The 11468-nt window shown below is 42.5% G+C and overlaps 1 protein-coding gene across 1 annotated transcript; it reads left to right on the plus strand.

The window, feature by feature from the left end:
* The first annotated feature begins 5316 nt into the window (after nucleotides 1–5316).
* khdrbs1a (KH domain containing, RNA binding, signal transduction associated 1a) lies at nucleotides 5317–9855 on the plus strand. The gene is made up of 10 exons (XM_057860486.1): nucleotides 5317–5673; nucleotides 6153–6274; nucleotides 6458–6574; nucleotides 6658–6804; nucleotides 6878–6999; nucleotides 7086–7341; nucleotides 7457–7533; nucleotides 7618–7679; nucleotides 7765–9581; nucleotides 9652–9855. The coding sequence occupies exons 1-9, from the start codon at nucleotides 5583–5585 to the stop codon at nucleotides 7872–7874; spliced, it is 1104 nt and encodes a 367-aa protein (XP_057716469.1). The 5' UTR covers nucleotides 5317–5582; the 3' UTR covers nucleotides 7875–9581; nucleotides 9652–9855.
* The last annotated feature ends 1613 nt before the right edge of the window (nucleotides 9856–11468 follow it).

Here is an 11468-nt window from a genome sequence, read left to right on the forward strand (position 1 = left end):
CAACATTTATTGGATAATTTAAACTTTTTTAACAAATAAAAAACTGAAAAGTGAGGCGTGCAATATTATTCGGCCCCTTTACTTTCAGTGCAGTAAACTCACTCCAGAAGTTCAGTGAGGATCTCTGAATGATCCAATGTTGTCCTAAATGACCGATGATGATAAATAGAATCCACCTGTGTGTAATCAAGTCTCCGTATAAATGCACCTGCTCTGTGATAGTCTCAGGGTTCTGTTTAAAGTGCAGAGAGCATTATGAAAACCAAGGAACACACCAGGCAGGTCCGAGATAGTGTTGTGGAGAAGTTTAAAGCCGGATTTGGATACAAAAAGATTTCCCAAGCTTTAAACATCTCAAGGAGCACTGTGCAAGCCATCATATTGAAATGGAAGGAGCATCAGACCACTGCAAATCTACCAAGACCCGGCCGTCCTTCCAAACTTTCTTCTCAAACAAGGAGAAAACTGATCAGAGATGCAGCCAAGAGGCCCATGATCACTCTGGATGAACTGCAGAGATCTACAGCTGAGGTGGGAGAGTCTGTCCATAGGACAACAATCAGTCGTACACTGCACAAATCTGGCCTTTATGGAAGAGTGGCAAGAAGAAAGCCATTTCTCAAAGATATCCATAAAAATTCTCGTTTAAAGTTTGCCACAAGCCACCTGGGAGACACACCAAACATGAAGAAGGTGCTCTGGTCAGATGAAACCAAAATTGAACTTTTTGGCCACAATGCAAAACGATATGTTTGGCGTAAAAGCAACACAGCTCATCACCCTGAACACACCATCCCCACTGTCAAACATTGTGGTGGCAGCATCATGGTTTGGGCCTGCTTTTCTTCAGCAGGGACAGGGAAGATGGTTAAAATTCACGGGAAGATGGATGCAGCCAAATACAGGAACATTCTGGAAGAAAACCTGTTGGTATCTGCACAAGACCTGAGACTGGGACGGAGATTTATCTTCCAACAGGACAATGATCCAAAACATAAAGCCAAATCAACAATGGAATGGTTCAAAAATAAACGTATCCAGGTGTTAGAATGGCCAAGTCAAAGTCCAGACCTGAATCCAATCGAGAATCTGTGGAAAGAGCTGAAGACTGCTGTTCACAAACACTCTCCATCCAACCTCACTGAGCTCGAGCTGTTTTGCAAGGAAGAATGGGCAAGAATGTCAGTCTCTCGATGTGCAAAACTGATAGAAACATACCCCAAGCGACTTGCAGCTGTAATTGGAGCAAAAGGTGGCGCTACAAAGTATTAACGCAAGGGGGCCGAATAATATTGCACGCCCCACTTTTCAGTTTTTTATTTGTTAAAAAAGTTTAAATTATCCAATAAATTTTGTTCCACTTCACGATTGTGTCCCACTTGTTGTTGATTCTTGACAAAAAATTTAAATTTCATATCTTTATGTTTGAAGCCTGAAATGTGGCGAAAGGTTGCAAGATTCAAGGGGGCCGAATACTTTTGCAAGGCACTGTATTTAAACAGTTGACCATCTTTCAATAACTGCCCTCTTCGGGTCCTTTGGACCTGGGGTGGGGCTGGTTGTCCCCTGACCGCTGGCACGTGGTGCGGTGCCCGATTGGGGATGGGGGCCGTTGGTCTGGGGTGGGGGGTGGTCGGGGCCCTGGTGCTTTCTTTTGCACTGTGGCTGGCAGTACTGGCGTGCAGGCACCTGCCCGCGGGAGCCTGCCTCTTAACTCACACACTCTTTGCACTGTAAATATCTTTCACTTTGGGCACCAACACATTCATTTTTCATCTTTGGGGAGAGTCGGAATGGGGCCATACAGTCCCGGTCCGGCTTCCCCTTGTTTTTAATGCATTATACACGGAGGGTGTGGGTCGGTTGGGTGGAGGGGGAGGTGGCGTGACAGTTGCCTCCCCGCCATTTCTGCACCGCTTTTAACACAACACTATATACAATTTATATACATTATACTCCATGGGGGAACTACGACGAGGGGCGGTGGGATTGCGGCAGGGAACAATTTCCACGCGGCGGTCCCACTGCCCTCTCAGCTGGGCTCTCCTATTTTAATGCATACACTGCACTACCCTCCCCACACAATCCCACCACGATGCTGGGTAGGGGCTGCCAGTCTGGTCACGCTGCTCTCTACCGGGTATCCTCCTTGGGCCTGGATCGCTGGCTGGGTGCCAGTGGATCAGCTCGGTGTCACACCCTCGTAGTGGGAATCCTGTCCTGCTCCGGGCCTGTTGGGCCATGGGGGTCCAAACGTGTGCCTCGTTGGTTGGGGGCGGTTGAGGTGGTGCCTAGTGATTCGGGTGGTCGTGTGGTGGTGGGGGCGCATCCCCTAATCCCTTCCCTAAGGGCCTATTAATGGGGGTGTGGATGGTCTGGGGGACCACTCTGGGTTCCAGGGGGATGGGGGTGGCCCCTTTGCCGCAGCTGCGGAAGGAGGGATGGGCCGTGCTCGCTCACTCCCCTGATTGGCTGGAGCGGTGCCAGGGCCCTGGGGTGGCCTTTGTGCAGCAGCTCCACTTTTCTGCAGGACTATCAAACGTCTGAGTGGGCTCACGCATGACTGGGTGCAATTAGACAGACTCATGTTGAGAGATTGTCGATGCCAGGATTAACGGTCAGGCAGCATAGAATAAGATGTCAAAATATCCACTTACATGTGATTCACAAAATACCTCACATTTCTGATTTATGTAAGCTCCACCCCACCTAATCACGTCTCCTTTTGACTCCCCTCCCCTCCTCTTTCTCCTCGCTTATTAGGCCCCCCACTTAGGCTTGCCACCTGTCACTTGAAATACGGAATCGTTCCGTAATTGGGAATTAAAAGTTGCGTTCCGTATTGGTTCAATACGGAACGCAGTTTATTCCGTATTTCACAATTGTACCATGGGGCGACACCGCGCGACCCGCGGCTCCGGTGGCGGGCGGCGGTGCACCCAGCCCATGCACGTCTGTCACACACAAACACACACCTCCTGCGCTCATGAGTGACCCCTGAGCCAACGATAATGAACAAAAAGCAGGAGATATTAAAGACAGCAAGATAGTTATCTGCGTGCCCGCTGCTGTCTGCCCTGCACTGCGCTCCACTTCCGGGTTCGTTGCCTAGTTACCTCGCTCGCTCTGTTCAGCCCACCGCCCCGCACGTTATCAAAACAAAAATGTCTTCTTCAGCAGCAGAAGTTCAGGACACCCCACCTCATCCTCAAAAGGGGAAACGTCTCCAAAAAATAGAGTGGAGTGGGAAGAGGGGAACCCGTGGCTCGATAGAGTCACTGATGATGATTATAAAGCGAACTGCAAGTCAGGCAGGAAAGTTTTTGCAGCGTCTCACGGAGGTGTAAAACGGCATGCTGCAGGGGACCTCCACCAACGGAATATAAGATCCCATCCCCCTTCGTCACAATTATTTGTACCTGAAACATCCCCTGAGCTTGATTTGGTATGTTATTTTGCTCTTGTATATGGATAAAATATAGGCTATATTTATATTTACTCTCATACATCTTGCATTGATAGGAGCATAGCTAGGCTATTTCAGTCGCTACTATGGTTGATTATTTTCAGGAATGTTGATTTTTTTTTTTTTCTTTTTAAACATGCATTTATTATCAGTCAATATGGAATGAATTTATGTACCCATAAAGAACATCTCATTTTGTTACACTAACTAATGCTCCTCATTTGGAATCATTCCTAATAGATTAGCAGCAAATAAACACTGGATAAATAGTCCTACTGCGGATATATTCTATCTATTGATTGATTGATAGTGAATTAGACATCATCCCACTCCTACCCTCTGAATTACTGCAGCTGAGGTGACACAGGTATACCACACAGTAAAACGTAGCCAGCCAGAGCTACAATAGTGCTGACTGTGGACACAGGCTCAATCAGAAGATTTTTATGTGATTCCAAAATGGTGAATAAAATGACTTTGGGGAGAACAAAGCAAGAGGCACTGTTGAAACAAGTCCTGGGTCCAAAGGCAGTGGGTGATGTGCTCAAGATCTTAACGTCACCCATCCCATTCTCCATACAGACAGATGCCTCGAATAAATTGAGCAGGAAGATGCTTCCCCTTGCTGTCCAGTATTTCAGTCCAGAGTCTGGGCTCACCAACAAAATGCTGGACTTCATAGAGAATGCAGATGAGTCAGCTGCTGGAATTGTAGCTCTCCTGGAACATTCCCTTAAGAAATTTGGCTTTTCAATGGATCACGTGACCGGATTCAGTGCCGACAACACAAATGTTAATTACGATATTCACAACTTTGATTTTGTTTTTTTTCTGCAGGTTAGTGAAAACAATCTGCTGCAAGGAAACTGCCATGCCCACATAGTGCACAATACAGTTTTCTCATCTAAAAATAGATACATTTCTATGCATTTTAGGAGTTTGGGGGATGCCCCTTTTTTTCGCCCGTAAGGCTTTGGGCGTGAAGGGGGCGCCCGTTATTTCTATTTCTGAAAGGTGGCAACCCTACCCCCGCTTGGTGTCCACCCGTAAATATATTTAGCTAACGATAGCACTTCTATGTTAATATACTGTAGGTAGCGTAGGCATGTTATATATTTCCGATTGTTGTTTGTTCTTCTCTTCTGTCTGCTTCCTTCCCTCTCTGTCCCCCCATTACCCCTCACTGCTCGCTGCTTTCTCCTTATAAATACAACATAATGAACAACCACAATGAGAGAATAACTCCCATGTGATACATTAAAACTGTTTAGACCATAAGGACATACAGATTCCTATTCTCTGTATCTAAGCAGCTGAACAGGACAGGTTCAAAAAAATCATTCAATTACTGACTACTTGAGAAAATGTTATTGACCCATCTTTCAATGTATAGATTTATTTTTATATTGAGTATCTTAATTGTTCCAAATGTATTATTGTGTCAGTCGAGTTGTATTTGAATATCATTGACTATGACAGAAGTTGAGTGTGGAATTGGCTAATTTAAATGTAAACTTAGAAATGTTGTAATACATAGTATACAAGAGTATAAGTACAGTTGCCATATTTAAGTTCTACGTCATATAGTAAATCAAGTCTGTTGTCCGTGATACATATAGTTTTCATAGATAATGGAGTAAAATGTAGCCATTTCTGTACATCTCATTATTGCCTTTAATAGTACTTGGTATGCGGTAGTAACGTCAAATGGCATTTATAATGTTATCAAATTACTTAGTATTTGAAGGCATAGTTTGTCGGTGTCTTTTTTTGTTTGAGCTTTGATAAGGATTTGCTAATTTGGGCGGTGCTTGTGACGTCACCTCCGGAAAGCAAGCCTCTCTCTTCCTCCTCAATCAAATGCAGCTGCGCCATCTCTTCTTTGTCCATTGACGAAAGCCAACAGCACGCTGCAGAGGCACGACGGAGAAAATTATCACGACGCTATTGGATGAAAGGACTTTTGTCTTTTCGCAACCCACTTTCGTTTGAAACCTCAGCGCAGCGAGTGACTCTCACATTTAGTGGTCTTCGCGAGGTTTGAGCTCAGTAAGTGCTAACAAAAGCCCCATTCAAATCCGCCATCGCGTCGGCCTTGTTCAACGTCGAGAGCAAAATGGAAGACACCAAGTACCTGCCGGAGCTCCTGGCCGAGAAAGACAGCTTGGATTCGTCATTCACACACGCCATGAAGCTTATTTCTGCTGGTAAGTCTATTTAACCGTTTTTTATTTTTTTTTAGCTTTTTGGCGCTAAAAGCTAATAGTCGGCTCATGGATGGCGCTGCGCCTTCAGCCTTGAAAAAAACGTTCAGATGAACAATGGCGAATTAAACACGCGGTGTTGACTTTTGGAGGTCAACCGTTATTGCTTTTCATTTTCAGCATATAAGTTATATTTAACGATCAACCAGAGTGGTTAGTTGTGGTAATTCTTATGAGCGCCATTTTACAACACGGCCCTTTCCTACATGAGTGTCGCGCCAAGATGTTAAGGTAGCCCTATTGTGTGTGTGTGCTGCGTTAGCATTAGCTATTGTTACTTGACTCCATTTTAAAATACCCACGTGTTCAATGTCAAGGTCCGTTTTTTTTTGTACTCGTTTATTATTCACCCAACGTGTGATATGTGAAAAATATTGTGTAAATATATAGTGAAAAAAGTGCTTTTTTTTCCCCCTCTGCAGAGATCGATAGGATCCAAAAAGGTGAACCCAAGAAAGAAGCAGAGAAGGAGACGTACCTGGACCTCTTTACTACACATAAACTTAAAGAGCGTCTACTTATCCCATCCAAGCAATACCCCAGGGTGAGCAATTTTGTTATGAAATAGTAAAGCTTTTCTGAATGAATCTGTTGGTTAAGGATATTCTTAAATGTGCTCTCTACTCAATTAAAATTACTAAGAACAAGGTCAATAATGATGGTTTATAAGTTGGGAGCGGGGTTGCATAAGCTCTTATCTCAATGTTGATACCCCTTATCCTTCCAGGTAAACTTTGTCGGCAAGATTTTGGGGCCACAAGGTAGCACAATCAAGAGGCTGCAAGAGGAAACTGGTGCCAAGATTTCAGTTTTGGGTAAAGGCTCCATGAGGGACAAGAATAAGGTATGTATATGTAGATATTGTCCAATCAAACATGGCTAGTTTCCCTTGTTCATCTTGCCTAATTTTCTGAATTTCCCTTACAGGAGGAAGAGCTTCGGAATGGTGGGGAAGCCAAATATGCACATCTTGCTATGGAGCTGCATGTTTTCATTGAGGTGATGGGACCCATTCCGGAAGCACACTTTCGGATGGCTAATGCCATGGAGGAGGTCAAAAAGTTCCTGATCCCAGTATGTGTCACTCACTGTAAAATTTCAGTTACTTGGTATTACGACAATTGTAACTTTTTTTACTTGTTGATAGGATCCCAGTGAATACGATCCATATATGGACCCCCACTTCCTCAATGGATCTCACGATGGTTCAGCCAGGGGACGAGGGCAAATGGGACGAGGCAGAGGAGGACCACCAGGTGCTGGGCCGAGGTAGGACAGATGCAAATAGTAACGGTCATACAGTGGCTCTGCTACGTACATTACCAAAACGCAAATGTATGGACTCCTTTCCACAGAGGGCGTGGATTTCCCCGCGGCGGTCCTCGGGGGGGTATGCGCGGCGGAGCCCCGCGAGGTGCAATGGGCCGAGGCAATTCGCGAGGCGGGCCAGCCGGTAGAGGTGGACCCGCAGCTCCAAATCGAGGGGCTGGTGCCTCTCGCTCCAGACCCCCTGCAGCCGGGGCACCAAGGATGCTCCCCGCTTCTGCCCTTTCCCACCAGAAGGTTCCCCCTTCAGGCACCCAACCCAAACCTGAGTCCTATGAAGACTATGTAAGCTATTAAACATAGCTTTCTTACTTAGACGCCCCAATAAATGGTTTATCAAACGCACGTCTTGACATCTTTTCGCCATGATAATGTACTCGGTGATTTATCTTCCTTCCAGCCTGCTTATGAGGATTCATATGCAGAGCCAGCCTATGAGGGGTATGAAAATTATTATAACCAACAACCTGTGCCCACGTAAGTCAATAGTCAGAGACAAACCAGCCGTCCAGTTTATTGCACTCAAACACATTGCGCTTAGGTTTGAATTCTCTGTTTCAGTGATACTGAGTATTACGATTATGGTCATGGAGAGCCCCAGGAAGCGGCCTATGAGCAATATGGTAAGCATTGCTGGCCCCCTCCCCCCTAACACCAAAATTTAACACTTGGTTTGTCCCCACCCCCATCCCTCGTTCCCTTTTTCAGGTCAGGAGGATTGGGAGAACCAATGGTCCGCCGCTGCTGCTGGAGGCAAGGCTGCTCCAGCCAGGCAGACAAAAGGAGCCTATAGAGAGCATCCCTATGGAAGATTCTGAACAGCTACTGGTAGAGAGTTGCCACAGCAACTGTCTTCGATTGTAACTCACTTAACGTTTCAAAGTAATTTCCCTCATTTTTCCCCCTTTTTATGGTTTAGTTTATTTTTATGGTTTTGCTTTTTTAAGTAAAAATTTTGTTGGATGTGTCGGATTTCCAGGGGCTAAAAGATGTTAAGTTTTTGTCGTGGTTTACTGTTTCCATTTAATAACTGTTACAATGCGTAGTTGGCAGTTCTAGCCTGACAAACCTAAAGTGACGTTCATATTTTAAGTGGTATTTGCTGGTTTATATTTTAATTGTGTCAGATATGTTGTGGCGAAAGAAAACACCTAGCCTGCATATTAGTAATTCTCAAATGAATCAAAAGAGGAGCGCTTAATTTGGAATTCAAAATCTTGTTTAATAGTCCCTGCAAATCTTAAGATTTCGCAACTCGTCTTTTATAAAGTCACTTAAATCTTATGGTAATATAGTTCATCAATGTAAAAATATACCTGATAATCTGATATTTCACACAATTGCAAAAATACTAAAGCCCAACCAATTTTCAATGTTTGTATGGAAGGCTGCAACCTCAATATTCTGTACATAACTGTAGGACAACTATGTATGTTTTAGACACATTAAAATGCATAAGTGTGTACGTTTGGCTAAATAGGATTCTAAAGACGTATATCCAAATGTCTTTTCTGCAGTGCGCTGTTTCTAGATTCAGTTTAAACATGACAAAAACATTTTGCATTTGTTGTACAAAATAAAATTTCCGTTGGTGAAAATGTAAGTGTATTTGACGCTGAAAAAAAGCTACATGTGTACTTTCAGTCTGATTTTTCTTTAAAACAAAACAAGTGTTTTGACATTGAACTTAGTGTGTTTTCCCAAATTTTTTAGATACACTTGTAATGTCACTTACAATAAATAAAGCTCATCATTCCAAGAAATAATGGTCTGGCAAATATAAGTTGGACTTGATGATATCCTGCTTGAATATGTATTGTCGCCAACCTTTAGTGTATCACCAACTCTCGAAGGCATCAGCCACTTGCAGTAACTGTATCTCAACAATATTTCAAACCAAGCTTGCAGGGGTCTTGACTTTGAAGCAAAGTCATGCTGGCTGCTTTTTTATAAAAGAAAAAAATCGCAGAGGGGAGGATTCTAAAAGCCAAAAGATCGCCACAAGAAGGTAAAACTAACCAACTCTCTTATTAGATCTTTGTGTTATATTGTGACAAGTGCAAGGTAATTTATATACAAAATGCACCAAAGATGCTCTACGGACCAAATATGCCATCGGCTGTTCAGAGCAAAATATACCGTACCAAAAAAATAAATGTTTAATTTACTCCAATACCTTTTATTTTTAGCTTATCTGAACTTTGTAAATTGGTGAAAATTAGTGTTTATAATATACATCACATCTAACAATATGTGGTTGTGATATCCTGAAAATTAGTGTATGATTACATCACATCTAACAATATGTGGTAGAAATATCCCAATAATGGAAAAAAATGTTTTGAGTTGGATAAAAATAGTCCATGTTAAGATTTGCATGTTTGCTTGTGAGAATGTATGCGAGAGTGTTAAGAATTCACGTTTGCAATGCCTCTGTGAACTCATTTTGTCTCTTTTCATAGGTTTTTACTGAAATGTCTCAATGCTGGAGACATACTCCCACTCTCCCATACCTATTATAGTTGGTAAGTACAAAATGTAGGACATGTTTTGCTCCACGGGCATGAACTAAAATTTGCTGTTCTACTTGAACAGGTCTTTCTAGTGTCTTGAAACATTTGCAGCATGGAAAGCTGCTCAGTCATCCTTGAATCTGGACTACACTAAATAGAATGTTTCCTGAGGAGACGTTTCATTTCCCCACATTGAGGAATTTAAATGTAAATTGTTTGTGTTTTTGAAAGGAATCGAAATTGCAATGTCGATTTTTTTATATAATAAAAGTATTTTTAATTGAAATGGTCTCATGTCATCAGAAAGCAAAATAACACTACTGTGAGTTACCCATTAAATAATGAAAGCTTCGTTGACCTGGGGCACAATGGAAGGAGACCCATCCTTAACCTCAATGGAGTTTAAATCCAGCTGGGGCACAATGGAAGGAGACCCATCCTTAACCATAACGGAGTTTCTGCAATCATATTGACCAGCTGAAAATGACGGTCAGCATTACAATCAACATTTTAATCATTTAGAATAAAATATAAATCTTGGAAAAGTGCATCAGAAAAACTTGTCCAAGAGAAGTACATTCAGAAGCAAGTGCAAACGTGAACGGTTATTGGATGTTTGGGAGATTCCTTAAACTATGTGATTGTCAGATTGTATACCGACAGGAAAGAATGTCTTGGAACTCTGTCACTGCTGGTCTTCCCGAATTTGATCATCTGGAATTGTAAATCATAATGTATATTCTGTATCACAAAATTGTTAACCTGCAGCGAAGCACAAAATGCTGTCTGGCAAATGTTTCTTTTTGTCGTGTGGAGTATGCAGTCACTTATCTGCTGCCAAGTTCAATTTAGAGTTTATGCAGATCATTAGATAGGAATAAAAGTCATTAAATGGATTTTGTCCAAATTCAGGCCTTGGAAAGCATTAAAACGATAAACAATGTTAGAGGCATTCAAAATTATGTAAATTTGACGGTTTAAAAAATTTACATAATAGGGAATGGGACGTACTACGTCATTGTTTGGACCCGCCTCCATGCTGGCAATATAATTCACTTCCGGGCCGGCAGAGTCAATGCGGATTGTAACGTGTGATAGTGCTAAGCTAACTCTTTCGGTGTTTTAGAAAGAAAATATGGGTGATTTATTGTTGCGTTACCGGGTGCAACAGCGTCTCCTACGACAAAAAAAGGGGTGAGGAAAAATGGACTCACTTTTCACCGTTTTCCTGCATGGAGGACCAAATATCAGATCACGAAGGTACGACGGATGGCTGGATTGCAGCGGTTCGTCGGAAAAGCATTTCTTATGATCATATTTCTGCTGGAATGAGAGTGTGTTCCTGTCATCTCTACTCTTGTAAGTTGAACGATTTATCCACTTTTGGTTTCAATACGTTTTTGTTTTTTTACACCGTTGTGTAAATCTGCCTCGGTAGCAATGCTCGCCTACTACGACTCCCCTACCTGTTGTGTTCCTAGGTAAACCTGCTGACAACACATCCCGATTGGTCACCATCTCTCTTCTTGGATCATTTGACAAAGAAAATTTGTTCAATGGAGTGGTTCCATTTGTCCTGTGTCGGACTCAAACAAGCCCCTGCAGCAGACGCCATCTGGGTCTGCCCTTCTCGTCGATGAACTGCGGGCTTTTAACTTGTGAAAATGCAAGAACTTTAATGCACATATTTATTCTGCCTGGCTATTTAACTATGGCCAGTGACGTTTTTTTTTTTTTTTTTTTTTTTTTTTTTAACCACTTTGACAAAGACACCTTTCATTGTAATGTTGAATTTATATATTCTTATTTTTAAATTATAATATTCTTATTTGCACTTATGTAGACTTTAGACTGTCAATTCAAATAGTGTTGGAAAAGTTGCAATACCTAAAATAGAAA

The sequence above is a fragment of the Corythoichthys intestinalis genome, chromosome 15 (assembly GCF_030265065.1).
Source record: "Corythoichthys intestinalis isolate RoL2023-P3 chromosome 15, ASM3026506v1, whole genome shotgun sequence".
Classification (NCBI taxonomy): Eukaryota; Metazoa; Chordata; class Actinopteri; order Syngnathiformes; family Syngnathidae; genus Corythoichthys; species Corythoichthys intestinalis.

Coding starts and splice junctions, on each gene's coding strand:
- khdrbs1a (XM_057860486.1), top strand. CDS start 5,583: ATGGAAGACACCAAGTACCTGCCGGAGCTCCTGGCCGAGAAAGACAGC. Junction 7,000..7,085: donor CCACCAGGTGCTGGGCCGAG/GTAGGACAGATG, acceptor TCCTTTCCACAG/AGGGCGTGGATTTCCCCGCG. Junction 7,342..7,456: donor CTGAGTCCTATGAAGACTAT/GTAAGCTATTAA, acceptor TCTTCCTTCCAG/CCTGCTTATGAGGATTCATA.